This window comes from Aedes aegypti, chromosome 3 (assembly GCF_002204515.2).
Source record: "Aedes aegypti strain LVP_AGWG chromosome 3, AaegL5.0 Primary Assembly, whole genome shotgun sequence".
Taxonomy (NCBI): domain Eukaryota; kingdom Metazoa; phylum Arthropoda; class Insecta; order Diptera; family Culicidae; genus Aedes; species Aedes aegypti.
In genome coordinates this window covers 310,743,076-310,769,284 of record NC_035109.1, presented here as the reverse complement: position 1 = coordinate 310,769,284, position 26,209 = coordinate 310,743,076, and the positions used below count along the sequence as shown (strand labels likewise).

General features: G+C 41.5%; 2 protein-coding genes across 2 annotated transcripts in view; both read left to right on the top strand.

The window, feature by feature from the left end:
- Positions 1-21,946, top strand: part of LOC23687966 — a 68,116-nt gene extending 46,170 nt beyond the window's left edge. Inside the window, exons 6-11 of the mRNA XM_021850808.1 lie at positions 328-462; positions 12,654-14,602; positions 14,669-14,810; positions 14,880-15,518; positions 15,618-15,756; positions 20,883-21,946. Of these exons, the coding sequence (XP_021706500.1) occupies positions 328-462; positions 12,654-14,602; positions 14,669-14,810; positions 14,880-15,518; positions 15,618-15,756; positions 20,883-21,454 (3,576 nt within the window). The 3' untranslated portion in view covers positions 21,455-21,946. The remainder of the gene's footprint in view (positions 1-327; positions 463-12,653; positions 14,603-14,668; positions 14,811-14,879; positions 15,519-15,617; positions 15,757-20,882) is intronic.
- A 2,566-nt stretch (positions 21,947-24,512) lies between these two features.
- On the top strand, positions 24,513-25,262 carry LOC5577168 (lipase maturation factor 2). The gene has a single exon (XM_001663208.1). It carries the CDS (start codon positions 24,513-24,515, stop codon positions 25,260-25,262), a length of 750 nt encoding a protein of 249 aa, XP_001663258.1.
- The last annotated feature ends 947 nt before the right edge of the window (positions 25,263-26,209 follow it).

Sequence of the window (26,209 nt, the reverse complement as noted above, 5' to 3'; positions counted from 1 at the left end):
GCCGATGAACGGGGATGCACATCCCTAAATAAACCTAATAGTTACCATAAATTTGTTCAGCCGATAGTATCCATATCATCCGCGAAGGTGGATCTTGTTAAAATCGTACTTCGGTTTCAAACCCGGCTCTCCGCATGCCAGTTCTAAAAAGTTGAAATTTAGCGTGACATAATTTGTGTACCATCCCTATACCAAATGACCCTCATTTTTCACAAAGTTCGAAATTATGTCGAATGTTCGTTACGCCAAATGTCCTTTGAATCAAATGACTCAGGCCTCTCGTGTCGAGTATATTCCTTAACTGAACGCTGTCATTTTGTGTTACAGGTGTCCAAGGACCTTCTGACGGAGGCGCAGAGTTTGGTGTTCATTGAAATGGTGCGCGACATCCTGCGGCAGCTCAAGGAAAATCCCAACCAGTTGCCGGTGGCGTCGCAATGCTGCCGACGAAACACCGAGAAGGTAAGCCTTAGAAATAGCGACCGCCAACAGCCTATACCCAATCATCATGGCACAGTAATGAGTACCAGTATTAGGTACCGATAACCAACCTATTAACATGCCTTTCTCATTTCGATGGTTCGTAAACTAGAATGATGCTTTATCGGTTGTCTACTTGACATTGGTTTGGTTTATTGACTAATTTTGATTCAGTTTGAGTTATTTGTTTGGTTTAAGTTACTTTCGAATTGGGCTGTATTTTGAATCGATTAATGACAGACAGATAGAGGCTTTTTTACAAAAATCTAAAGCTTCTAAGTTGATCAAAAGCTTCTATCTAACAGCTTCCACGGCCAAAAAGTAAACCACTACATTCAGTTACACCCGGTTCTTACAAACGTTTTTGAGTTACTTTTCCTAAAGATTACACTGATTTTTGATCCATACGAGGAATCGAGAATTTTCCATCGGTTCTGTTAATTTATTGTTAATAATGATCCCTAGAAATAACTTTTGTTTAGGTAACACATGAATCGTGAAACATTGAAACCTTTAACAACCCTTTCTTACTCCGTGGCCACTGCGAACCGGCGTTAAAATCGGTTCGATGTCGTTCTATATTTTCACGCTCTCTGTTTTTGCTCTCTACATCTCTTGCTCGCTGTGCGTTGTGACCGGCTCCGCAGGTGCGCCATGCGTCTCTTACGCGTCAACGCTCGAACTTTAAAACACACCAGAGACATAGATCAGTAAGTTCTCATTTATTTTCTTCTGGATCTGCTTAGCTGCTCCTTGCTGTAACGTGTAACCGAAAACATCGCAAGGGCACTCGGCCGTTCCTTCATCTATTGTTTTTCTCCTGTTTTCTCGTTTTCTTCTTATTGTTACTTCGTCTCGTTCCCTCTTTCATCGATTGTTATCTACTCCTACTAAGATTGTTAGTCTTTTTTTTTATTGTTTTAGTTGTTCTCTTTTCTTATACTAGTTAAAACTTGTTTGTTGAATCTAGTTTTTTTTAATACTTTTTTTTTGTTTGTTGTCTTGTTGGGTGCTAAATCTTCCAATCCGTGTTTGTAATCGAAGAAGTAACACATATTCTTACAATTAATCGGTAAAATCAAACATCAAACATACACAACACCAAAATCCTACTTTTTTAATACTTTTCTTATGCCTAGTGTTTTGTGTGCGTGCAAATTTCTATGTTTCATTGTGCTTGTTGTAGCTTTTGAGATCACCTTCATTTTAATAGTTGGCTTTGAAACACCTTTGTTTTTATGTACTTTGCTATTGCGGCTATTACTGAACTAGTCTTTTTCTTCAAAACTGTCATGATATTGAAATCATAAGGAGCAATTGGGGTAATGTGAACATACGGAACAATATGAACATACGGAGCAATATGAGCCACCTCGGATTTCACCTTAAAAACATTGTTTTAATATCCAGTGGCATAACATCCTTCTAGCTAGAGGATGCATCAAATAGCCACCACAATGAAGAGTCAATATTCGTTTCAACACTTCCATTCCATTGTTGTGAAAATTTTATAATTTTGGCGGTTTTAGAACAATTATTTTAATTATAGAAGCTGTACTGAACAAATCTGTACGTGAAATTAAATGTGATCGTCAACAAAATTGTAGGTGAACGGAATAGTAATATTTTTTTGAAAAAGTAAAGGGAAGGGGACAAATGGGCCTACCAGATTAAAGCAAAACAAACAATGTTTTGAGCCTAAAATTGAGATGCCTAATTACACTGGATTATTTTTTTATTGCATAATCATATTTATGCACTACAGTGGGATTACGTTTTCGGCATGCCCTATTTTTGGCAGCCCCCTAATTTTGACCACAAAATGGATCCGTTTTCGGCAATATTTTGGAATACTATAAAAATTTGTAATTTTATGTGAATGTCATCGTGTCTTTTGCTTTAGTCATTTGAACCGCAGGTCAGCTTCACATCGACCACATTCCAGAGTTCCATCTTCGTCGATTCGATATGCTCTCAAAACTCACCAACCATAAGGACTTTTTTCCCGGGATGGTCATGTACTACTTATTTGGCTTTACATCAATTATCTTGATAAAGCCTCGCCAACAATAATTCGCCAATTCACTCGGTTCATGGCCGCTTCTCTCCATCCTCGACTGTGACCCACACTCTTGTTCCGATCGGATTCGTAGCGAACGCCATCTTTACAGGGTTGTTGTCCGGCATTCTTGCAACATGCCCTGCCCAGCGTATCCTTCCAGCTTTAGCTACCTTCACGATACTGGGTTCGCCGTAGAGTTGAGCGAGCTCGTGGTTCATCCTTCGCCGCCACACGCCATTCTTCTGTACGCCGCCGAAGATCGTCCTTAGCACTCGGCGTTCGAAAACCCCAAGAGCTTGCAAGTCCTCCTCGAGCATAGTCCACGCCTCATGCCCATAGAGGACTACCGGTCTTATGAGCGTTTTGTACATGGTACATTTGGTGCGGAGGTGAATCTTTCTTGACCGCAGTTTCTTCTGGAGCCCATAGTAGGCACGACTTCCGCTGATGATGCGCCTTCGTATTTCCCGACTAACATTGTTGTCAGCCGTCAACAAGGATCCGAGGTAGACGAACTCGTCCACCACCTCGAAGGTATCTCCGTCTATCGTAACACTACTTCCTAGGCGGGTCCTATCGCGCTCAGTTCCGCCAACTAGCATGTACTTTGTTTTCGACGCATTCATCATTAGCCCGACTCTCGTTGCTTCGCGTTTTAGGCGGGTGAACAAATCTGCCACCGTTTCAAATTTTCTCCCAATAATATCCATGTCGTCCGCGAAGCAAACAAATTGTCCGGATCTCGTGAAAATCGTGCCTCGACTGTTAAGTCCGGCTCTCCGCATAACACCTTCAAGCGCAATATTGAACAACAGGCACGAAAGTCCATCGCCCTGTCGTAGTCCCCGCCGAGACTCGAATGAACTGGAGCGTTCACCCGAGATCTTCACGCAGTTTTGCACACCGTCCATCGTTGCTCTGATCAATCTTGTGAGCTTCCCGGGAAAGCTCGTCCATGATTTTCCATAGCTCTACGCGGTCGATACTATCATATGCCGCCTTGAAATCGATGAACAAATGGTGCGTAGGGACCTGGTACTCACGGCATTTCTGGAGGATTTGCCGCACGGAAAAGATCTGGTCCGTTGTCGAGCGGCCGTCGATGAAACCTGCTTGATAACTTCCCACGAACAAGTTTGCTATAGGTGATAGACGACGGAAGAGAATCTGAGATAGCACTTTATAGGCGGCGTTTAGGATGGTGATTGCACGATAATTTTCACACTCCAGTTTGTCGACCTTTTTGTAGATAGGGCATATAACGCCTTGCTTCCACTCCTCCGGTAGTTGTTCCGTTTCCCAGATTCTGACTATCAGCCGATGCAGACAAGCGGCCAACCTGTCCGGGCCCATCTTGATGAGTTCGGCTCCGATACCATCCTTGCCAGCGGCATTGTTGTTCTTGAGCTGTTGAATGGAATCCTTAACTTCCCCCATCGTGGGAGCTGGTTGGTTTCCGCTGTCCGCTGTGCTGACGTAGCCATCGCCTTTGTTGTTCCTGACCTTCATCGTAGTGCTGCTTCCACCTTCCGATCACCTTGCGTCCGTCCGTCAAGATGCTCCCATCCTTATCCCGGCACATCTCAGCTCGCGGCACGAAGCCTTTGCGGGATGTGTTGAGCTTCTGATAGAACTTCCGCGTTTCTTGAGAACGGTACAGCAACTCCATCTCTTGGCATTCCACCTCCTCCAGGCGGCGCTTTTTGTCCCGGATTAGGCGGGTTTGTTGTTTCCGCTTCAGTCTGTATCGTTCCACGTTTTGCCGCGTACCATGCCGCAGCATTGCAGCCCGCGCTGCATTCTTCTCCTCTAAAACCTCCTGGCACTCCTCGTCGAACCAATCGTTTCTTGAGCTCCGTTCCACATATCCGACAATGCTTTCGGCAGCGTCGTTAATGGCTGCTTTGACTGTCCTCCAGCAGTCCTCAAGAGGGGCCCTATCGAGCTCGCCCTCATCCGGCAACGCTGCCTCAAGATGCTGCGCGTACGCATTGGCGACATCCGGTTGTTTCAGCCGCTCGAGATTGTACCGGGGCGGGCGTCGGTACCGTACATCATTGATGACGGATAGTTTTGGGCGCAGTTTCACCATCACCAGGTAGTGGTCGGAGTCAATGTTAGCGCCACGATAGGTTCTGATGTCGGTTATGTCGGATAAGTGCCGTCCATCGATCAAAACGTGGTCGTTTTGCGATTCTGTCTGCTGAGGTGATCTCCAGGTGTACCGATACGGGAGGCTGTGCTGGAAGTAGGTGCTGCGAATGGCCATATTCTTGGAGGCGGCAAAATCTATCAGTCGTAGGCCGTTCTCGTTCGTCAGCCGGTGGGCGCTGAACTTTCCAATCGTCGGTCTGAACTCCTCCTCCTGGTCAACCTGAGCGTTCAAATCTCCTATGATGATCTTGACGTCGTGGCTTGGGCAGCGGTCGTACTCGCGTTCGAGCTGCGCGTAAAATGCGTCCTTGTCATCATTAGTGCTTCCGGAGTGTGGGCTATGCACGTTGATTATGCTGAAGTTAAAGAATCGGCCTTTGATTCTTAACTTGCACATTCGTTCATTGATCGACCACCACCCGATCACGCGCCTTTGCATATCACCCATCACTATGAAAGCTGTTCCCAGCTCGCGTGTGTTGCCGCAGCTCTGGTAGATGGTATGATTACCTCTAAACGTTCGCACCAATGCTCCTGTCCAGCACACCTCCTACAGCGCTACGATGTCGAAACCGCGGGTCTTCAGTACATCGGAGAGTATGCGAGTACTTTCAATAAAGTTGAGAGATTTGCAGTTCCACGTACCGAGTTTTCAATCACTAGTCCTTTTTCGTCGCTGTGGTCTTTGCTGATTGTTCCGGGCCGTATTCTCTCGTTGACGTTCCTGTGCTGATGTGTTTCTACGGTTGGCTTGCAGGGCCTGACACCAACCCCCTAGATTTCCGGAGGACCATTCCCCCTAAATGTTCGGAGGGCCATAGTGCGCAGTTTAGCTTAGAGTCCTTCTCTGGCACTCGGACGATGATCAGCCGCCCCTGACATGGGGAACAGACGCTGTTGTGAGCCGCTCCTAACATGGAGTACAGACGCTCCAGGTTTGCAATAGCAATAGCAAACCCCCCTTCCCTGTCAGCATACGACCAAAGCTCCCACCGGGGGTTGGTTACCCGATCTTCCTCAAGGTTACTCGTACCCCGGCCAGTACCACGAGGAGGTAGGGATAGGAGTTGCTGGGCAAGAGGCTAAGGACCGCACAAAGGGGTCTATTTTATTCCTGCAGGTACGCGAGGTACCAATGGTACGCCATGCCCAGCCATTTACCGCGCCGGGATGGTCATGTGCTGGTAACATAAGGTCATTAAGATCATTCTATAAACTAGAACTTCAACATCTCGTCTCAGGCATACATACTGTGTGACCAGCCCACTTGAGTTTTCCGGTAAGGTACACTCCTAATAAAAGACCACTTTTTTCAAATTCGAAACAGCTTGTTTGAAAAAAGAACAAACGCCAACACAAGAGCAACAACAAGTATGTGACCTACAATGAGTTCTAATTATATATTTCGTCTCGACTCTTCAGCTCTACTGTGAAATTCTACTGTGAAATAATGCATGTAACCTACTTGTATAGTTCTAATAAAACTTGATAGAATAAATTGCGTTATTAAAGTAATCCCGGAAATGTTAACATATTATTCATAAATAGACCCATAGACTACTTTTTGAGCCTACGCGCTACGGCGCTCATTTTTTATTTTAAAATCAATCAGTATTGTGAAATAAGCGAAATAATACAAAGGGTCAAAACAGAATCCAGTGAATCCGTTGTCTTATGCCCTATCCTATGCTCTAGATACTGCAGAAATAGATATATTGGATAATACTAGGGGTAGAAGAATAGTTTTAGTAATTTTTAGAATTACAATACGCCTTTCAATCCCGAAACCATGACAAATGCGAGCTGATCATGAGCATGACCATAAATGCTACTCCGTGATTGACCAGAACAATTGAAGTTGCCAGTGAATGTGCTTAGTTTACAGTTCTCAATGTGTACACATCGAGAGCTCTGAATTTTAAGGGCAATGATGGCGCCGGCTACGTCTTTGCGGCCATCGGGAAGGTTAGGAATGTTAGTTAGATAACCATGGTTACTAGAGACTGAAGTATCTTCAGCATCTTCACAGTTGTCATGGGAAGGATATTGGGTTAGTAGGATAAGGCAAGGGCGATTCACGAATAACCAAATTTCAATCAAGTCAATCAATCAATTCAAACTAAGACAGAGCCTGCCACATAAAATAATTAGAATATTCCTTACTAGATCCTAGCTGAGATCTAACTGCATTTTGAGAAAGCCTTGAAGGGTCCTAGATTTTTCTGATGGGCTTCTGGAATTCCTTGCAGATATTAGGGAATTCTTGCGGCTTCTTGAGAAAGGATAAATTCTAGGGTATCCCGTGCATTCCTAGCGGGATACTGTGAATTTCTAGTGATATTTAAAGTGTTTCTGGCAAAATCTTGAGAATCCAGAATAGGTTTCCAGCGAAATTTGGGAAGTGCTAATGGTAGCCTGGAAATATTAGACTTTAGTAAATTTTTATTGTAAGAGCCTGCGTTTCAGCTTAGCGTTCTTATGATCATTGTGACTGAGAGCTTTTTTGCCAATTTCCCATTTTTGCATGTGTATATCGTGTGGCAAGTACGAAGATACTCTATGCCCTGGGAAGTCTAGAAAATTTCCATTACGAAAAGCTCCTCGAACCCACGATCCTTGGTCTTGCTGAATAGCTGCGCGTTTACCGCTACGGCTATCTAGGTCCAAATTCCTAATGAAATCCTAAAAAAGATCCTGAGAATTCGAGATGAGATCCTGTGGATTCCTAGCGAGATGCTTCAGGGTCATAGCGTGTTTTTGTGGATCCCTTACTAGCACTTGAATATGCTTAAAGGCCAAACACAAATTATGTCACGCTCTAAGGGGGAAAGGGGGTCAAACACATCGTGACAACCCTTACGCAATTTTTTTAGGTCTCATACTAAAAGAGTGACAAAGGGGGTCGAAAAACTTAGCTTGACATAATTTGTGCACAATCCCTTATTGGGGGTTTTGGGGTTCCACAGCAAGATCCTGAAAATTTCCGTTGATTTCATAAGGTAGGTTTTCAACATATATCATCAAGCATAACCTATAAAACACAATTAAAACTAATTTAAAATTAAAATGGTAAGAAGCGTATTTGTGTATTCTACAAAATCACAGGCCGCATTTATGGATCATGAGGACTTCATGTGAAATGTGGGCCACAGGTTGAGAACCAAGTTCTAAACCATGTTGTAATCATTTTTCTTTAAATTTTCGTCCATTAAAAACGTAGAAAAGGCTTAGGCATTACTCTGTTTTGAAAAATATCATAATTTTTGTGTACAGCTATAGATTTTAGCTCTTTATGATTTCCCTTTTGACTGCAGTCAATCATTCAATATGAGATGCTTTACTTTGTCAGGAACATGATTTAAAGGAATCATTCTCAACGCATGCCTATTACGCGCACTCTTATAAGACACACTAGAGTGTTATAGGAGACCCAAAGCTTATGGGATTTCATCAATTTGGGGATGTTGTTGTATACCTCGTACACGCAGCGAACTGTACTATCGAAATTCATACACTTTAGAGATGGAGATTTTAAATAAATTAAGATAAATGGAGATTTTAAACAAAGATGGAGTGATTACTGCAATACGAACGCTTTATGTATCGGTTTAGCATCATCTAGCACAAGGTTCCTGGTTCGATTCCAGGTTGATGTGAAGACATTTTTTGTTTTTTTTTTTAAATTTTGGTTTCATAAGGCAAATCTATGAATTTCAACCCGATTTCTTGTGGCGAATTTTTATGAGGGATTGCTATGAATTCCCATAGTTCGTTAAGATAGCACAATACTGTCTTCGGCGGAGTTTCTTATGAACCATGAATTTTGAGGGATAAGAATGCCAACTTTGTAACATATGATATCTTTAGATCCTGATGTATTGGAATGTTGGTGTCTTCGGAAGAGTTGTTCAGTGGGTCAAGGGCTGACATGCGATCATTCTGGTACAGAATCAAGCCACCAAGCGGTTGTTTTACGGATAGTTCAGTAGCCTGACCACCTAGAAAGATGGCGTCTTCGGCAAAGTTGTTCAGTAGCACAAGAGCTAACACTATTTGAGCCAAAAGTTACGAGAATTTTCCACCAGGCGGTGCTAGTGAGCATTGAACTTTTGATTTGCGGATAACTCAGTAGCCCAACCACCTAGAAAAATTGCGTCTTCGGGAAATTTGTTCAAAACTGTATAGTAAAAACATATGTTTCTAGGACCTAGCTACGTTGATTGAGGGGAATGCTCTAAATCGGTCAAATTTTGAGCTACACAAAACTTTTTTTTTGGCAAAGTTGAATAAAGTTTAACGTTCTACAACTTTGTCTAAGAGTATACATAGATTACCCGTTTTTGTCAGCCCCGTTTTCAAAACATTGTTCAGCTCCCATTCAAAAAGCAAATAGTTTTTCCGAATTCTGTCTTCCCTATGTTATGTTATGCACACCCATCATAACTTTAACCGGATAGAAAAAGAATTGTACAAATTTTGATAATGTAACGATGACAACAAAAACTTCTTCGCAAAAAGGGGTTGACAAAACCGGGTCAATACTGTAAACCATTATCTTTGCAAATAAGAAAGTTGATTATATTATTTACGTGAAATTGTGGACCACCCTTGTTTTGGATAGCACTGCATAAAAGACTATATTTTTAGAAACATTTTTGTAGAATATCGTTTTTATCTAAAATTTCATTTACATGCTCCAAATGCAAAACAGTGATTTCTCGTCAAACTGGTCCATCAACGACTTTTAGAACTTGAATGAACAAATTGACAAATGTTCATGTAATAAGATTAGTCATATCTAATGAAGTTCAAAAGCTATTGAAGTTTGTATGATAAAAATTCTTTGTTTTCCAAGGCTTTTCATTAGACTTACAAAAACAACATATCTGTAATTTTCTGATTAATATACAATTTTATTTTGACTTTCGAATGCTGTTTAAAGATACAGTGAAACACCATGAGCAGGCATTGCAGAATTCGCTCTCATTTGAGTACGAACAAAGCAAGCAAAGATAAACATTCCATTTGTTGCGGTCCACGATCGTCATTGTATCGCAAGGTGTAACAAGTCTGATAAATGGAAGCAGCGAGCGAGAGCCCCAAAGAGAGAGCGATGATAAAATCCATTTTTCTCGCTTGTTTACCGTTGGGGGTAGGTGTTTTTCTTTACTGGCACGACAATGCACGAACTTCCAAAAGCAATAGTGTCCCCCAGGCTTGGAGCATGTTTAGAGGGGTTCAATCATGCACTACTATCCCCCCAATCTGATCAAAGTTGTAGTAGCACACGATAAACAGTCTCTCATAATGTGCAGCATGTTATGATAGTTACAGAGAGCGATACGTGAGTGATTCTCTCAATTTTCTCAGGATTCAATCCCTGACCATGAGTCGATGTTCCATGACTCGAATTCGACTCATGGAACTATAGGGTGCAGAACCACTTGGGCACTTCCATGATTCATGGGGAGTTTTTCTCGGCCGAATTTTCTGAAACTTTGCCATAAGAAGCGCATTAGTACGACGCATATTGTGGCCAAATATGAGCTCTGTAGATTCCAAAAATCCCCACTGTCGAAGTGAATCAAAAGTGCCAAGAATAGGATCCGGCTCCCTACTTAAAACAACATTTCATGGTTACTATGATGGTCCCATCAAGCGGCTTTCAAGGCATTCGTTTTCCACGACTTGATATTTTCATGAGTCGATAGTCCCTTCAGATAGAGATTTGAATGTATTCTTAAGGTGAAGATGAATCGAAGCCAAAGCTCAAATTTTCAAGAGCACGGATCTGGAGAACCAAACATCCATTTGAGCTGAAAATCTAATCGATTGGTCACCACCAGCTAGTGACCAATCGATTAAGTTTTTAGCTTAAACGGATGTTTGGTTCTCCATATCCGTGCTCTTGAAAATTTGAGCTTTGGCTTCGATTCATCTTCACCTTAATGTTTGCCCCAATCAGAGATATTTACCATCAAAGTAGGCGTGCTTTTGCGAGGAAACCTACAATGGACCAATGCACGAGCTCAGTAATTTGACGTTTAAGCGGTGCCATATTCACTCGTTACCATGGCCACATAAATAACACGGCACCGCTCAAACGTCAAATAGTGTACTCGTGCACTGGTCCATAACTCCCAAAAGGAAAAATATAGCGAGTTCATTCACCCACCAGCATTTTTTAAAGCTCTAAAAGTGTTTCACAGACAACTTTGATGCACCAAGTAAAGGCCCTAAGTAATACAAACAACTTTGTAGAGAACCATTTTCGTTTAAGGTTTTATTCTAAAGCTCAAATGCAAACGCTAAAAAACTGCTTTCTGGACCACTGTGCAGTGTAATACAAGCACAAAAAGTCGTAACACTAGTCAGATGGGCATGACTAACGTCCGAAACGATGAGTTTAAATTGAAGAATGAAAACTTCACTAGCGAAGCGAACCACCAGAGGCGCTAGTGTTCGATGGCTTAGAAAGTCACTTACAGGAATTGCTCTATGAATTCCTCCATTGATTCTCCTTCTTTATGGTGTTACGTCCCAACTCGGGCAGTGTCTGCTTCTCAGCTTAGTGTTCTTTTGAGCACTTCCAAAATTATTAGCTGATAGCTATCTTTGACAATTTTCATTTTTTGCAATTTGTATGTCTCGGCCGACAGGATGCAAAACCCCGACCCTCAGCATTGTTACGCCGAATAGCTGCGCATTTACTGCTACGGCTATCTAGGTCCCAGGGATTGTTTCAAGAATTTCCAAAGGAAATCTACCAAGGAAATTCTCTACTATTTCATCCATGTTGTAGTCTCTCCCAAAGATTTTTGGAGTTCTTACCTGAAAGAGTTTATCATGTATGTTGGAGTATCCCTTCAATAAAGGGTGGAAAGATATTTAGATCCCTTACTAGACATTGTTCAATAAATTTCGACCGTTCCCTTGTCTTCTCCAATATAACAATTAAATCTCCTCTTCACTTCAGTGGTTTTGCATAGCCGCGAGGTGTAAATTGTAGAAAACAAATCAGCTGATTTGTAATTGGTTTAGAAAATAATACCGGGTATATCTTATAACTTCGACATGTTGTTCACCATTTCCTTTAGAAAAAAGCTCTTCTTCTTTCTGGCGTTACGTCCCACTGGGACAGAGCCTGCTTCTCAGCTTAGTGTTCTTATGAGCACTTCCACAGTTATTAACTGAGAGCTTACTATGCCAATGACCATTTTTGCACGTGTATATCGTGTGGCAGGTACGAAGATACTCTATGCCCTGGGAAGTCGAGAAAATTTCCAACCCGAAAAGATCCTCGACCGATGGAATTCGAACCCACGACCCTCAGCTTGGTCTTGCTGAATAGCTGCGCGTTTACCGCTATGGCTATCTGGCCCCCCTAGAAAAAAGCTCCCGGACCTCAAATAATTTCTGGAAAATTTATTTGACAATTCGCTGGATAAATTGGAACTTTTTTGGAATATTATTTTTAGCAATTAATGATTCTTTGGAAGAATCGCTGAAGTTATTTTGGAGGTATTCATAAATTTTAAAGAAATTTTGAACGAAAATTTAATAGAAAATCCTAAGACATCTCTGGAATAATGGAGTGAATATTTCGTGGAGTCATCTAAAAACATCCGGTTTGTCAAAAAAAAGGTTTGGCCGAACAAGGCATCTTTGCGAAATTGTGCAAAACAATTCACCTTTCACGATAAAAACGATTAATCAATAAGTTTGTTGCTAAGCTAACAGTTGTTTTGTTCAAAGATTTAAAGGAGGTGACTTCATATTAATTGAGGCCTAGATTTCTCATAGGTAAGAATGGCTTTACTCATCTGTAAGCGTTTCCATATTCACGCAGCATTTGCCGTACCATATTGTAGAACAATTTTGTTTGTATCGTTGCTCAAAATCATTTTTCGAGCAAATCATGTCATCAGACGAAACTAATTATTTATTTTCACTTCAGCGCGATGAAACGTCTTCGACGGGTTCGAACTTTTCCCATATGTTCGATCCGACGATTATCGATCGGCAAGCTCTGGCTACGGCCGTTTCGAGCACCACAAATTCATCGGCTTCCTCGTCGCCACTGTCCCAGCAACAGCCTTGTCCCACTGGCACCGGTATCAATGGGGATCTTCAGAAAACGATGTCCATCGATAGTAACGGCAGCGTAACTGGCACCTGTGGTTCGGAAGAGCATGGCTCCAAAGGGGATTTGAAGGATATAGTCACGATTGGAGATCTGAGCGGAGGTACCGGAGATCTGACGACCGTTACCAACGTAATGTTGGATGATGGGCACAATGATAACAATAGTAGCTGTGACGAGAATTCCAGAAAGACCAGTACGATCAGTACGGATTACACATCGCATGAAAATACCCCGGAAAATACGATCACGTCGGGTAGTCAAATGCAGCAGCACTTTGTGTATAATGATCTGGAGCAGGACACGAGTGGAGCTGCTGCCACACCTCCTGTTGCTTCCTCCGGATGCCAGGAAGTGGATAAAACTGATCAGTGTATTATTACAGTGCCATTAGCCAGTAACGATGAAAATAGTAAACCCACTAATACTACTAATACTACTGCTAACAGTAATACTGAAATTTCATCTAGTCAACAAATTAGTACACAGCAGACCACCCCTGCTACTGCTACTAGTTCTACCGCAAATTCTATCTCTATCTCAAACAATGCAACCACTAGCAATGGACCCGTTGATTCCCCAAGTGTCGAAAACAAACAACCACTGCGAGAAAGGAAGATGTCCCGATTTTCCGTCACGCCAGTCATGCTCCCAACCGAAGACATAAAACCGGTTTCCGTAGATTCGCCCAACCCAGCGATGGCCAATGAAATGCCTACCCAGGTTCCTGTACCGGAACCAGTTGTTCCGATTGTTGAATCGCAAGTGCCCCTTGTGCTAGAAGTAGCCCCCGAACAGGTTTGCATACAGGCTTCAAATGAGGTTCTGCAACAGCAAATGTTGATCCAACAACAGCAAACGGAAATGTATCAACAGAGACTGTTGATGGAACAACAGGAGGCGGAAATACGTGCTCAACAGCAATATCAATACCAAATGCAACAACAACAGGCACAGCTCCAGTTCCAACAGCAGCAGCAACAACAGTTCATTTCGGAAGCAGCCGCTTACGAGTATGAGCAGCAACTTCTACAGCAACAATATCAACAAGCGCTGCTCCAGCAACAACAAGCACAACAGCAATCGTCGCAACCGCCATCGGTTTCGTCCCAAACTTCACTCGATCATGCATCACGAGATTCCCAGCCTAGTCGCATGCCGGAGACGCTTGAGCAGTTGAAAATCGGTCTCGAAAGCATTACTCACGTGCACGTGATAACGAGTAAACCGTCTTCGTCGTCATCGTCCACTCACTCGGTCCAGCAACAACAGCCGATCCAGCAGCAACAGCTGCCACCGCAGTCCTCAGTAGATTCTCACGGACATGTTCCGCCCAATGACTATCTCGTCCAGCAACAACAACAGCCCATCTACCAAGCACAAGAGTATGTCCCAGAAGTCCAACCGGAGGTGGCTCAAGAGTACGTCCTTGATGGAAATACAGCGTTCCTGGAGCAGCAACAACAGCAGCTGCTTCACCAACAACAATTACAGCTTCAGCAGCAACACTTGCTGAACACGTTGTCATCGTCTCAGGACGTATCGATGTTCAACTCGAGGAGGACCTCGGCCGACATGAACGTCCAACAGGTGGTAGTGGATCAGCAGCAGCATCCCATGCCGCAGCAATCGCAAACCCAACCTGGATCCGTGCCCACTTCGGTAACGGCTGTTAGCGCTGCTGGCAGTGATGCCAGCACACCCAATTTGCGTGATCAAGACAAACGGTTATCCAATCAGGGCAGCGTCGATCGGATAGATAGGTAAGCTTAGTCGTTTATTAATCCGATTGAAATGGCGTATTAAATGCTCATGCTTTCTTTTCACAGCTCTGGAAATAATTCACTGGCTGACCTCCATCACAAGCTGGCTCAGTTGACTTCGGCTCAAATCAACGAACCCCAGGTCGTACAACAACCGCCAAAACTTCCGCAACTGGCTGCCTTGGAACAGCAGCAATCACTGACTCAGGTAATACAGCTAATAATGAATCTTACATGCCGAAGCATACAATTTTTGTTGTTGTTGTTTTTTTTACAGCAGAACTCCGCTGTTACTAGTCCATCGCTAGAATATCCGGAACCAAAGTTCCCGAACGATGCGAAACCCATGATCCGAAAGGTGTCACGCTTCCAGGTGCAAACCGTGCAAGAATCTCCCAAACCAGATCAAACGCAGTCACAACAGCAGCAGCAACAACAACAACAACTGCAATCACCTCCATCACAACAGCAACTTCAACAGCCTGTGCAGAACTACTCATCTCCGACCACAGACGAGTCCTTCGCTTCCCAGCAGCTACAGCCGCTGGTGTGCGAAGTTCCCACAACCAATGATCTTGAGGCCAAGCTCAATCAAGTGATACCGAAGACGCCCAACATGGAAACCGTGCAGCCCAACTTTGCTGCGGCCCTTCAGCAACAACAACAACAGCAAATCCAACAGCAACAGCTGCAACAACAGATTCAACAACAGCAGATGCAACAGCAAATGTCTCAACAACCAACACAGCCAATAATTCCAGCAGTTCCTATCCAACAGCAGCAGCAACAACAAGTTGTTCAACAGCAACAGCAGCAGCAGCAAGTTATTCAACAGCAACAACAACAAGCTGTTCAACAGCAGCAGCAGCAACAACAACAACAAATTCTGCAACAACAAGTGATATTACAACAACAGCAACAGCAAATCTTGCAGCAACAGATGTTGCAACAGCAGCAGCAACAGCAACCGCAACCGATCCATCAACAGTCACAGCAGCCGGCGTATCAACCGGTCCCACAAGTGCAGCAGCCCATAGTTCAGCAGCAGCAGCAGCAGCAACAACCACAGCCGCAACCGACAATGATGCCGGTTGTACAGCAAATGACGCCACCACAGCAGCAGCAGCAGATTGTCCCGGTGCAGAATGCGTCCAGTAAGTATCTACCCCTGATGTCTGCACATGATCACGATGATTATACCATAGTTTAATAACCTATTTCCCAGTGCGCATTGTTATCTAATGCCTTGCATAGGGAGCCGGATCCTATTATTGGCACTTTTGATTTACCATGACCCCACACTTATGGATCAAATAGTGTGGTGTCCAACCTATAAAATTCAATAAAACGACATGGAAAACGTAAAATTGTAATTTAAAAGCATGAATTGAATCGTTTCAAATTGGAACTTCGGTTAGTAAATTGTTTTGAGTGTAATATTTACATAGGATTGCATAAAAATTAAAAACTGTATCGGTTTCTGAAAACCATATTATGGATCAATTTTCATATTATGGATCAAATTGTGACATATTACGGATCAGTGCGCAAAATCAAGAGATATTCAACTCTGTATTGCATGATTTGGCGAACGTTAACAATGTGTCACATATTACTGCAAAAAATAGCAGTGTAAGAGCTGGAAACAAGGGTGAAATTCCCTTTTTTGTGTGATACTGCATTGTAGTTACTGAGACATGAACTGTTTTTGCTCCACATCAAGTTTTCCACTCATTTTTGTCTGCTAAATAATGAAATGTACAAACCTTGATGTTTTATGAGTTTTATTTTTAGTGCTATTGTCTGAAAATGTGGAATCCAATGCTTAAAATGGTAGAAATCTACATTATTTAGAAGTGATCCATAACCGTGGTAAACAATCATTTCCTGGTCCATATTATGGATCACTAGTTAGAAGTGCCAATATTCGGTATTTAGAATCAACAATCAAGAAAAATGTTTTCCAAAGATGAATTCATACTAAATCGAAGCGAACGAGCATGTTTTATGCTATAACATTTGAATTTTACCACCTGTGGGAGCTTATGAATGCTGACGGCACTTCTTACAGAAAACGACCATATAATGGTAGCTGTGTGGTACCAACTAAACATTTGTCAAATACACCGTTATTTAGCGGTTGAATATTGTGCTCAACCCTCCAGCGCCCAAAAGTGAACTGTTATAGATAAAAATGTAATTCCAACGGGAGGTGAAATGTTATGCTTAATCTTGTTTTTTTGATGAACCGGTTCACTTTCGAACCGGTAAAATCATTTTTTTTTATTTCAGGAGATAACCACTGAAGTTTGCTGCTATAATTTGGTAGCAGTTTATTCGTAAACTCAAATGTGTAACTTTTTGAACCGTTTCATTCTACCGATATAGTTTCGAACCGGTTGAAAAAAATATTTTAATTTCAGAAAATATTCCGTGAAGTTTACTGTTAACATATGCTAGAAGATGAATCCTACAAATTGAATGTGTAACTTATTGCACCGGTTCATTTTACTGATTCATTTTTGAACCGGTAAAATATTTTATACAAGATAATTACAAAAAATGCTGTTTCATTTTGATGGAAGAAAAGTCGTTCGACTGAAATGTGTCAACCGTTTTGAACCGGTTCATTTTACCGATTCATTTTTGAGCCAGCATATAAGGAAACTTATGCAGTTCACTTCTTATGCAATCACTTCTTCAGTTGGACGTATTTTTAAAATAATGAGAATCAACGTGTTATGTTATATTGTTATTTGATGAGCCGGTTCGTTATACATATTGATTTATTCAAAATTTAATTTCGGTGTTTTGTGAAATAATAAATCTCGTTTTTTGATATACCGCTTCACTTTCGAACCGGTTAAGTCAATTTTTTTTATTTCAGAAGATAACCGCTAAAGTTTGCTGATATAATTTGTAACTTTTTGGACCGATTCATTTCACAGATGCACTTGTGAACCGGTAAAATCATTTATTTTCTTAGACGATAATGATGAAATATGTTTATAATGAAGAAAATCGAAGTATAATGTTAAATCTTGTTATTAGATGAACCGTTTCGAGGTGAAATCTTTCTTTTTGAATCGGTTTACTTTGAAAGCGGAGTTGGTAGGTTAAGTGGCATTTGAGCATGTTTAGACGATAATGAGCATTTGAGCTGTTTAGACGATAATCGCTGTAGTTTGCTGCTATAATTTAGTATACGTTTTATCGTACAACTGTAATGTGTAACTTTTTGAACCGGTTCATTTTACCAATTCACTTATGAACCAGTAAAATAACAATATCGGCATTTAAGGGAAGCTGTGCAGTTTGGGATTCTATATCGGTTGAATGTATTTTCATAATAGTAAACTTCGTAGTGTAATAACATCTTGTTATATGATGAACTGGTTTATTAGTCATGCCGATTAACTCTTGAATTGGTATTTGTTGTTTGCTAATAGAAATTTGATTGTACGACTGTATTGCGTACTGAAATGCGTTACTAATTTGTTTATGAAACGGTTTGAACAAATATGCAATTATAAAATAAAACAACTCATGTTTATGATTCTTATCATAATATTGAAATCAATAATGATTCAAATCATAATATTGAATGGACCATCGAGCTAGGGAGATACAGTTACAGTTCAGAGCAACTGCGATTGAAGTGACCAGCGAGGTAGCCATGTAAACTTAATTCTACTTTTGTTCTTTACTTCTATATCAAGCATAGAGTTAGGGAAAGTTGATTGTATTTCGATTGGAGGTATAATTATAAGATTCAAAACATTTTTTGAGTAGGAGTGTAACGTTGATATTGTTACACATTTTTTCAACAGATTTTTGGGCCTAGTACACTTATCTGTCAAATCGTACACTTCAGGTTAATTATCAGAACTCCAGATCTGAAACACTTCCTGTAAGAGCTGGTGTTCCTCAAGGCAGCATTTTGGGACCAATATTATACAATATTTTCACATCTAACTTACCTGAGTTACCTCAGGGATGTCAAAAATCCTTGTTTGCGGATGACACAGGCCTCTCTGCCAATGGACGAAGCCTGCGTGTTATCTGTAGTCGATTGCAAAAAAGTTTGGATATTTTTTCTTCATACTTGCAAAAATGGAAGATTTCTCCTAATGCTTCCAAAACTCAACTAATAATATTCCCACATAAACCAAAAGCTCTTTATTTGAAACCTTCGAGTAGACATGTTGTCACGATGAGAAGGATTCCAATAAATTTGTCAGATGAGGTTAAGTATCTAGGGCTCATGCTAGATAAGAATTTAACTTTCAAAAATCACATTGAGGGCATTCAAGCCAAATGTAACAAATATGTAAAATGTCTCTATCCACTTATTAATAGAAAATCAAAACTTTGTCTTAAGAACAAGCTTTTGATCTTCAAACAAATTTTCAGGCCAGCCATGTTGTATGCTGTACCAATATGGACTAGCTGTTGTAATACCAGGAAGAAAGCTCTGCAGAGAATTCAAAATAAAATTTTGAAAATGATTCTGAGGATTCCTCCCTGGTATAGTACCAATGAGTTACATAAAATATCCAATGCTGAAACATTGGAACAAATGTCAAATAAAATAATAAATAATTTCAGGCAAAAAATCGTTACAATCTTCTATTGCCACGATTAATGCGTTATATGTTTAGGTTAAGTTAGGTTAAGTATATTCAAAGCGTTGTTTTTTTTCCTCTTATAAGCAGGTGAAATCAACTCACCTGTAAAAAATCTGAACTGCTACGGCAAATGAAATGTAATATGTTGTTAACAAAATGTTAATAAAATCTTAAATTTGTTTTACCAAATGATGATGATAGTGTTGTCTAATAACACAGAACACCTAGATATAAAAAATGAATGTAATGTTTAGAATGATACTAATAAAGAAATAAATAAAAAAAATAACGGCAAAAACGACGATCAAGCTCCTCAAGCAGATGATGTTCTCCACGTTTGGAATCCCATAGACCGTGGTAAGTGACAACGGAACACAATTCACCGGTTCGGAGTTCCAGAATTTTTGCAAATCTTTCGAAATTCGTCACATCCGCACGGCTCCGTACCACCCCCAGTCAAACGGTTTAGTGGAGCGCTTTGTGGACACCGTGGAGAGAAGCGTGAAGAAAATTCGTTTGGGAGGAGAGTCCCTAGAAGATTCGCTGCACACTTTTCTCACTGTACCTATACCGCTCCACTCCAACACATGATCTCGGAGGTCTAGGGCAGCCAATGCGGACGGTGGCAGCTCTATTGAAATCTCCAGATAACCAACGACATCAGTAATCCAAAGAAACAGAACGTCAGAATAGAATAAGGGTCGTATTTTGGACCCCCTAAGGAAGTGATTTTAGTTTTGTGTCCCATTTAGTTAATTGCACAGCGTAACTAAATCAAAGAATATGTCAAAATGTAGAGAAAAACTTCCTCTACGAGAGAAAAATGCCCAAACGGACATGTAGGATCCAAAAAACGTCGAAAATAATTGAATTGTGAAGCACTGTTTTTCATTATTTTGGACACACCAATACATTTTGGACCCTCAAAGTATATATTTTGGACCCCCGGCATTTTTTTTATCGTTTGGCGACAAAGTCCATGACAGTCTAATCAATCGATCGACAATGGAAAACCGAAGAAATTCTACGCTGTTTGTCCAGAAATTTGAAAATAGTTTATGTTTACATTTGAAAAATTTCTGACGGCTTCAATTTCTGCGTGTAACGTGTTGTAACGGTTGCATGGATGCACCGATTAAATTAAATTAATTTCAGACAAAATAAACACATTTTCTTTGTACAAATGGTTGATGCAAGTACGGACTAGTCCTATCTTCCTAAATAGCATGCAAATTGAGTTGGTCTTTCGATTTAAACTGGAAAATTTGCAAGAAAATGGTCAAGGGGGTCCAAAATATATAGGGGACCAAATTATATTGGTTACCCTACTACCGAACGAGTTCATTGAACTTTTGACTGAGGTGATACGGTGTATACCGAGATCCACCATAATTATTGATTTGATCCTAACCGACTCTAGTCTGTTTTTAGCCCACTGTTTGCTCATGCTGTCTCGAATACTCTTCACGTTCCTGTGACTTTTAAAATTTTCTATGAAGCAATTCTCTATTACATCAATTTTACTTTAATTTATAGCAGAGCTGGCCTTAAAGCAAATCTTGAATTTATTTCATCGTTAAAAAATCTCAAATGCTGCGCCAAATGAAATGTTATATGTTAACAGAGTGTTAATAATTTCGTTCCACTCACAGATACCGTCGCTGTCTATTCGGAGCAACATGCCGTGGAATCGTTCAACAGCGAGGACATCGGACAGAACCTGATCGCCATCCAGAATCACCTGCGCAGCTTGCAGCTGATGTCCAGTGCCCGACAGCAGCTTCAACTGCTGCTGCAACGACAGCACATCGAGCACGAGGAGCTAAAGCTGCGTCACTTTCTCGAGCTTGAAAAGTTCCTCAAGCAACAGAAGGAGGACATGAAGCCTGCGTTACAGCAGCCACAGCAGCCGGCAGCGGTAGCAGCACCACCGCCACAACAGGCACAGCAACCACAAATGGTACCGGTTCCTTTGCCGATACAGTCTGCTCCTGTCCCCCAGCAGCAGCAGCAAACGCAACCGCAGCAGATGGTCCAGGGCGCCGTCATTACGGACATCACATCGCCTACGCTTACCGTGAGTCGCGGCTTCGATCAGAGCACGATCACAACTCCTTCCTACAACAACTACAGCACAGTCGGTAGTTCCAGCAGCGGCGGCAGCGGTCCCGAGCTGATCGATCTCGACGCATCCGTTACGATCGTGAACGAAACGAACAAGTAGAACCACCCAACTGCTACTGCTAGTGTAGTGCATGTGTGACACACCGCCAATGGGGGGAGTTAAAAGTGGTAGTTTTAGTGGTTCGTTTTTAGGGTGTTTTTTCTTCCTAGAGGAATTTAATTGCTACTACTGCTAGTGAGCATTGTTTTTTTATAAACGTACATATATTTATCTAGAGGTATATATATATATTAGGAGCCACATTTTATTGGCTTTCCGTTTCTCCTTCACACTTTTCCGGGGCTGCTGGTTGGCTGTTGAATAACGCTTTCGTCATTCATTCGAAACCGAATATGAAAAGATAAAGAGGAAATTATCCTAGAACGCGAGCCCTATCGATATGATCTACTACCTACCGAGCTAGTGCCCATTAGAATCCACTTTTTTCGACAGTCTGGCTTGCGGTACGGAACAATTCGTGCTGACACCGGGTCACTTATAACGCAACGTTAGAGAGAGAAAAAAATACAATTTTTTTGTTCACATTCCGTAGTTTTAGTGTTGTAATAATAGTAGAGAAATCGATTTTAAATCAAGGCCAAACTAAAAGAACTACCTATAATTCCCGGGATGAACAGTTGGGACGTACGTCTGGAATTTCCTTAAAATAGGTTTGGTGTCATGCCTTCTAGTAACTTGACGATAATAAATCTGAGGTTCAGCAAACGTGGTTACGCATGCGTCATAGAAAAAGGAAACATTCGCTACTGTAATTTTGAAGTTATTCCCGATGGAAACACTTCGAGCTATCTGAAAACTGTATACTGTGTTCTCCTTTCTTCCTTGTTGTACAATCAAGCTGAGACGGATTCCGCGACAAGACAGAAACACACCACCCACTGCTTGGCGCCGATCACTGTGGGTCAACATTTGTAACAATCGCTGACCCATTCTCATTCCGATCAAGAAACAGAGATTAATATTTTCGCGTTCTGTCCAGTCCGCTGTACGACAATCACCCGGGTTACATAATTCTTCCCATCGTCCTGTTGACTCTGCCTCACATACCTGATGATGCGATTATCTATATCTTTGATGACGGATTTCATTCTACACCAGCGATTCCCAATCAAGTTCACCCTCTACCAGCAATGTTACCTCGGGATGTTGCGCGAACGCAGTACCTAGTATCGCCCGGTTGCCTTAGCCATTCTACTTTGTATCGAGGTGGGCGTCGGTATTGAACATTGTTGATGAAGGATAGTTTTCTAGAAGTGGCCAGCGAAACTCGAAAATATTCCTGTGGCCGAAGTTATCCCGGTGGATAACTGGGTCAGGTCGAGTGAAAATAATACTGTGCGTTTGTGCCCCTGGAGATAGGCAAATTTAAAGTCACAAATAATTTCCGGAATCGTCTATAATGTGACCACTAATCATGGAATTTTAAGAAAATTGCATCAGTGTAAACCTTTTGAGAAACTATTGAATTGGATAACTATGAGTTTTGTATTTGCTCAATCACACAAATGACCATTTTCGGGTCCTGGAACTCCTCAAACTTACGATAAAGTGGCCAATTTGTATCTAAACATCTGTGCAAAGCTTATGGGAAGGCATTTTAGTGCAGTGTTTAGTATTCAACAAATTTACAGCCGGTTCTTCCGGGCATTACGTCCGAATGGCCACATCCGGTATATTTAAACGGTATAATGTTGAATATCAGATCTTAATGATTTATTCAAATTGAAATGAGCGGTAAGGGTTTTAGTATTTTTGCTTTCACTCAGGCCTATACGGGTCAAAGACAGAAGTTCTAATGACAAAACTGTCCCTCTTCGTACAATAGTTCCATGTATTAAATATGGGACAATTAGGCGATGAGTGGCTAACAACGTATAAAGACAAACGGTCGAAAATTTGCTTCATTTCTAAATATAATATCCCTTTTTTTGCGTAGTCTGTGAACGCGAAAACTGGAAATCAGAAAATATAGTTTCGGAAATTGCTGCTGAATTGATATTGTTGGAACATTTGAAGGCTGATCCAGATCACAGGGTCTCTACACACTAAAGTGCGTGAGTGCCGTTGAAAAATTAAGGGACAATAGAAACACCATCCGGTGCAAGTGACACCGAGCGAAATGGAAGAAAATTGGGTTTATTCTACGACTGGCGTGAAGTGACAATTGTCGGTCTCGTATAACGAGGTGACAATTCTCGACTCGAGTGAAGTGACTCGCCGTGTAAATCAAATGGAGAGTCACTTCACTCGAGTCGGGAATTGTCACCTCGCTATACGAGAACGACAATTGTCACCTCACGCCAGTCGTAGAATAAACCCGAATATGAAGGTCACGGTTCGGAACCGGCTGAAGTGCAGTATCCACCGCTGGTGAGGAATCTGATATTGAGGGCAATGTGCGGCGTCTATCTGGTGACATTCTTGAGCTTCTACGCTCAAGCAGAAAGTCTCTACAGCAATTCTGGCGTGTTACCAGTTTTAACCGTGTTCTCGTCAATGGCACTCTTCAGGAACGATTCAACCTTCTTCGTCTCGCACCACTTTTGGGACTAGACTCCCAATTCGTCATTGATCTCTTCTGCTTGATCGGATGCGTGATCGCTTTCCTTGGCATTGTGTTCAGTGATCTCTGTCGACTACAGAGCTTCATCACCATGTGGACGCTTTACTTATCTCTCATCCAGATCTCACAGTCCTTCAGATAACAATCGGATGAACTGCTCCTGGAAGCCGGTTTCTTATGTATTCTCCTAGTGCCATCAGAACTGAGCGACCCACGTAGTCCGATTAAAGATCTAGCCTTGCTGTTGATGAAGTGGCTTCTGTTCAGTATAGCTGATATACTGCCCATAAACGAATAATTGTCCAATGTGAATAGGAAATCCAGCAAACTGACATGCGTTTATGGGCAGTATACGTATCAGCAACCGGATGGACTGCATAGACTGAGCTGTTTTTGCTCCCAATCAGAAGGTTCGGATGTTTGCCCTTTGATGGCAATTATTCTTACACTTGAATATTATTGAAAGTGGAAATTATGGGTTTTTAAGTTTGATTGTATTGTATATTGAGTGAGAACTGGCAGCTCTTTTTTCCAATGCTGGCTGCCTTCGCAATTCTTTTCCTTTCGATCGTTCCGCACTTCCAGCTGACAGAATCCACTGCGGTCAGTACGTCGATCCTCCCGAAGGCTTACCAGGGTCTTCACAACCTCTTCGTAGTCATCCAATATGGCCAACACCTGAACAAAATACGACCGAAGCGGCTGGAGATCATCCTAGAGTATGCCGACGACATCACCGGACCTTGGCACGAATACGGTTTCCAGTACAAACCATGGATTCAAGAAGGTTCCATGCCATATGCCTGGGTCTACTTCCCACGGTTCGATTTCAAATTCTACGACGCCTCCAACTCTAAGCCTTACAATCACAAGTGGCTTTACCCGTTGGTCCAACGACTTTTGCAAAACGAACCAGCAATGGTCAAACTCCTCGACGAAGATCACGTTCCTTCTAAACCACCCAAGTATATTCGTGCTTCATTGTACCACTTCAGCTACAATGACCACTTCAGCTGGTTCGAAGGAAACAGCACAACCTTTTGGACGAGGGAACGGCTCAATGATTACTTCCCGGCGTACGCCCTTCAAGATGGATTTCTTGAAACGAAAATCAAAGATATCGGCATACCTCCAATAGCCACTCCGCCAGAAGCCACCAATCTTACCCTGAAATGGCTTGTGGATGCCATCAGGAACTTCCTCGGTATCTTTGAGGGTTCATTGTTGGTTTCGGGTGTACTGACAGCTGCCGTCGTAATGATAATCACACAAAAGCATACTTAAATGAGGGCAGAACAGAATAGAAACCTTGTGGTCAATTTGGTGGTTTCGCTTCATCCTGTCTCACCCACTCTCATGTTTGCACAAAAAGCAAAGAAAAAAAAACAGTTACGAGCTTCTGTTTTTTATTGTTTTCTTCCTCGATCTTTTGGTGCTTTCAACTATTGCCAAATTCTCACTGACCAGGATAGGTATACAATTTTGATTCAAAACGGTTCAAGGTAGTAACTATAGGCAGACCTTAACCCTCTAAAACCCATTTTTTTTATCTTAATATCATTTTTTTAATTAACACCCCTATCTTTTTTTATCTTTATTAACGAGATTTTTAGCCCTGGGCTAGTTCATCTCGGGACCAACGGCTTTACTTCCCTTCCGAAGGAAGTCGTCACTGATTTTTTAGTGACTATCTCGGGGAAGGGATTCGATCCCAGGTCCTCGGCGTGAGAGGCGTGTGTTCTAACCACTATACCAGGTCCGTCCCCCTTACCCCTATCTTTTCTTATTTTATCTTGAAGCCTCTTGTGTTTACCTATTTTTGACAATAATAATAATTTGAAGTTTAGTAAAGTGTAGTAACTTAAAAAAAAAATTTATATATTTTATAACATATTTTATTTCCCGTGTAACTAACGAAAACACAGTTTTGTAGCAAAATTAGTATCAACAGGCTTTACTTCAGTGATAGGTTGATAGTGGATAAATATAAAATGTACGATTTGGTTAGATTACATATCAAACGAGAATCAAACATTTATATACCTATGTATTATAAAAAAATACAATTTTTCGAACATTTTTTAAAAATACGAAAATGTTTCAAAAATCATTTTTTTGATATGCATGTAAAAATGTTTAGTCAAAAATGAAAACATTTTGATTTTCGAGGAACGAAAAAATAAGTGATATGGGTGGGTAGCATCGTTTCAAATACTTCCAAAGTCAAAGGG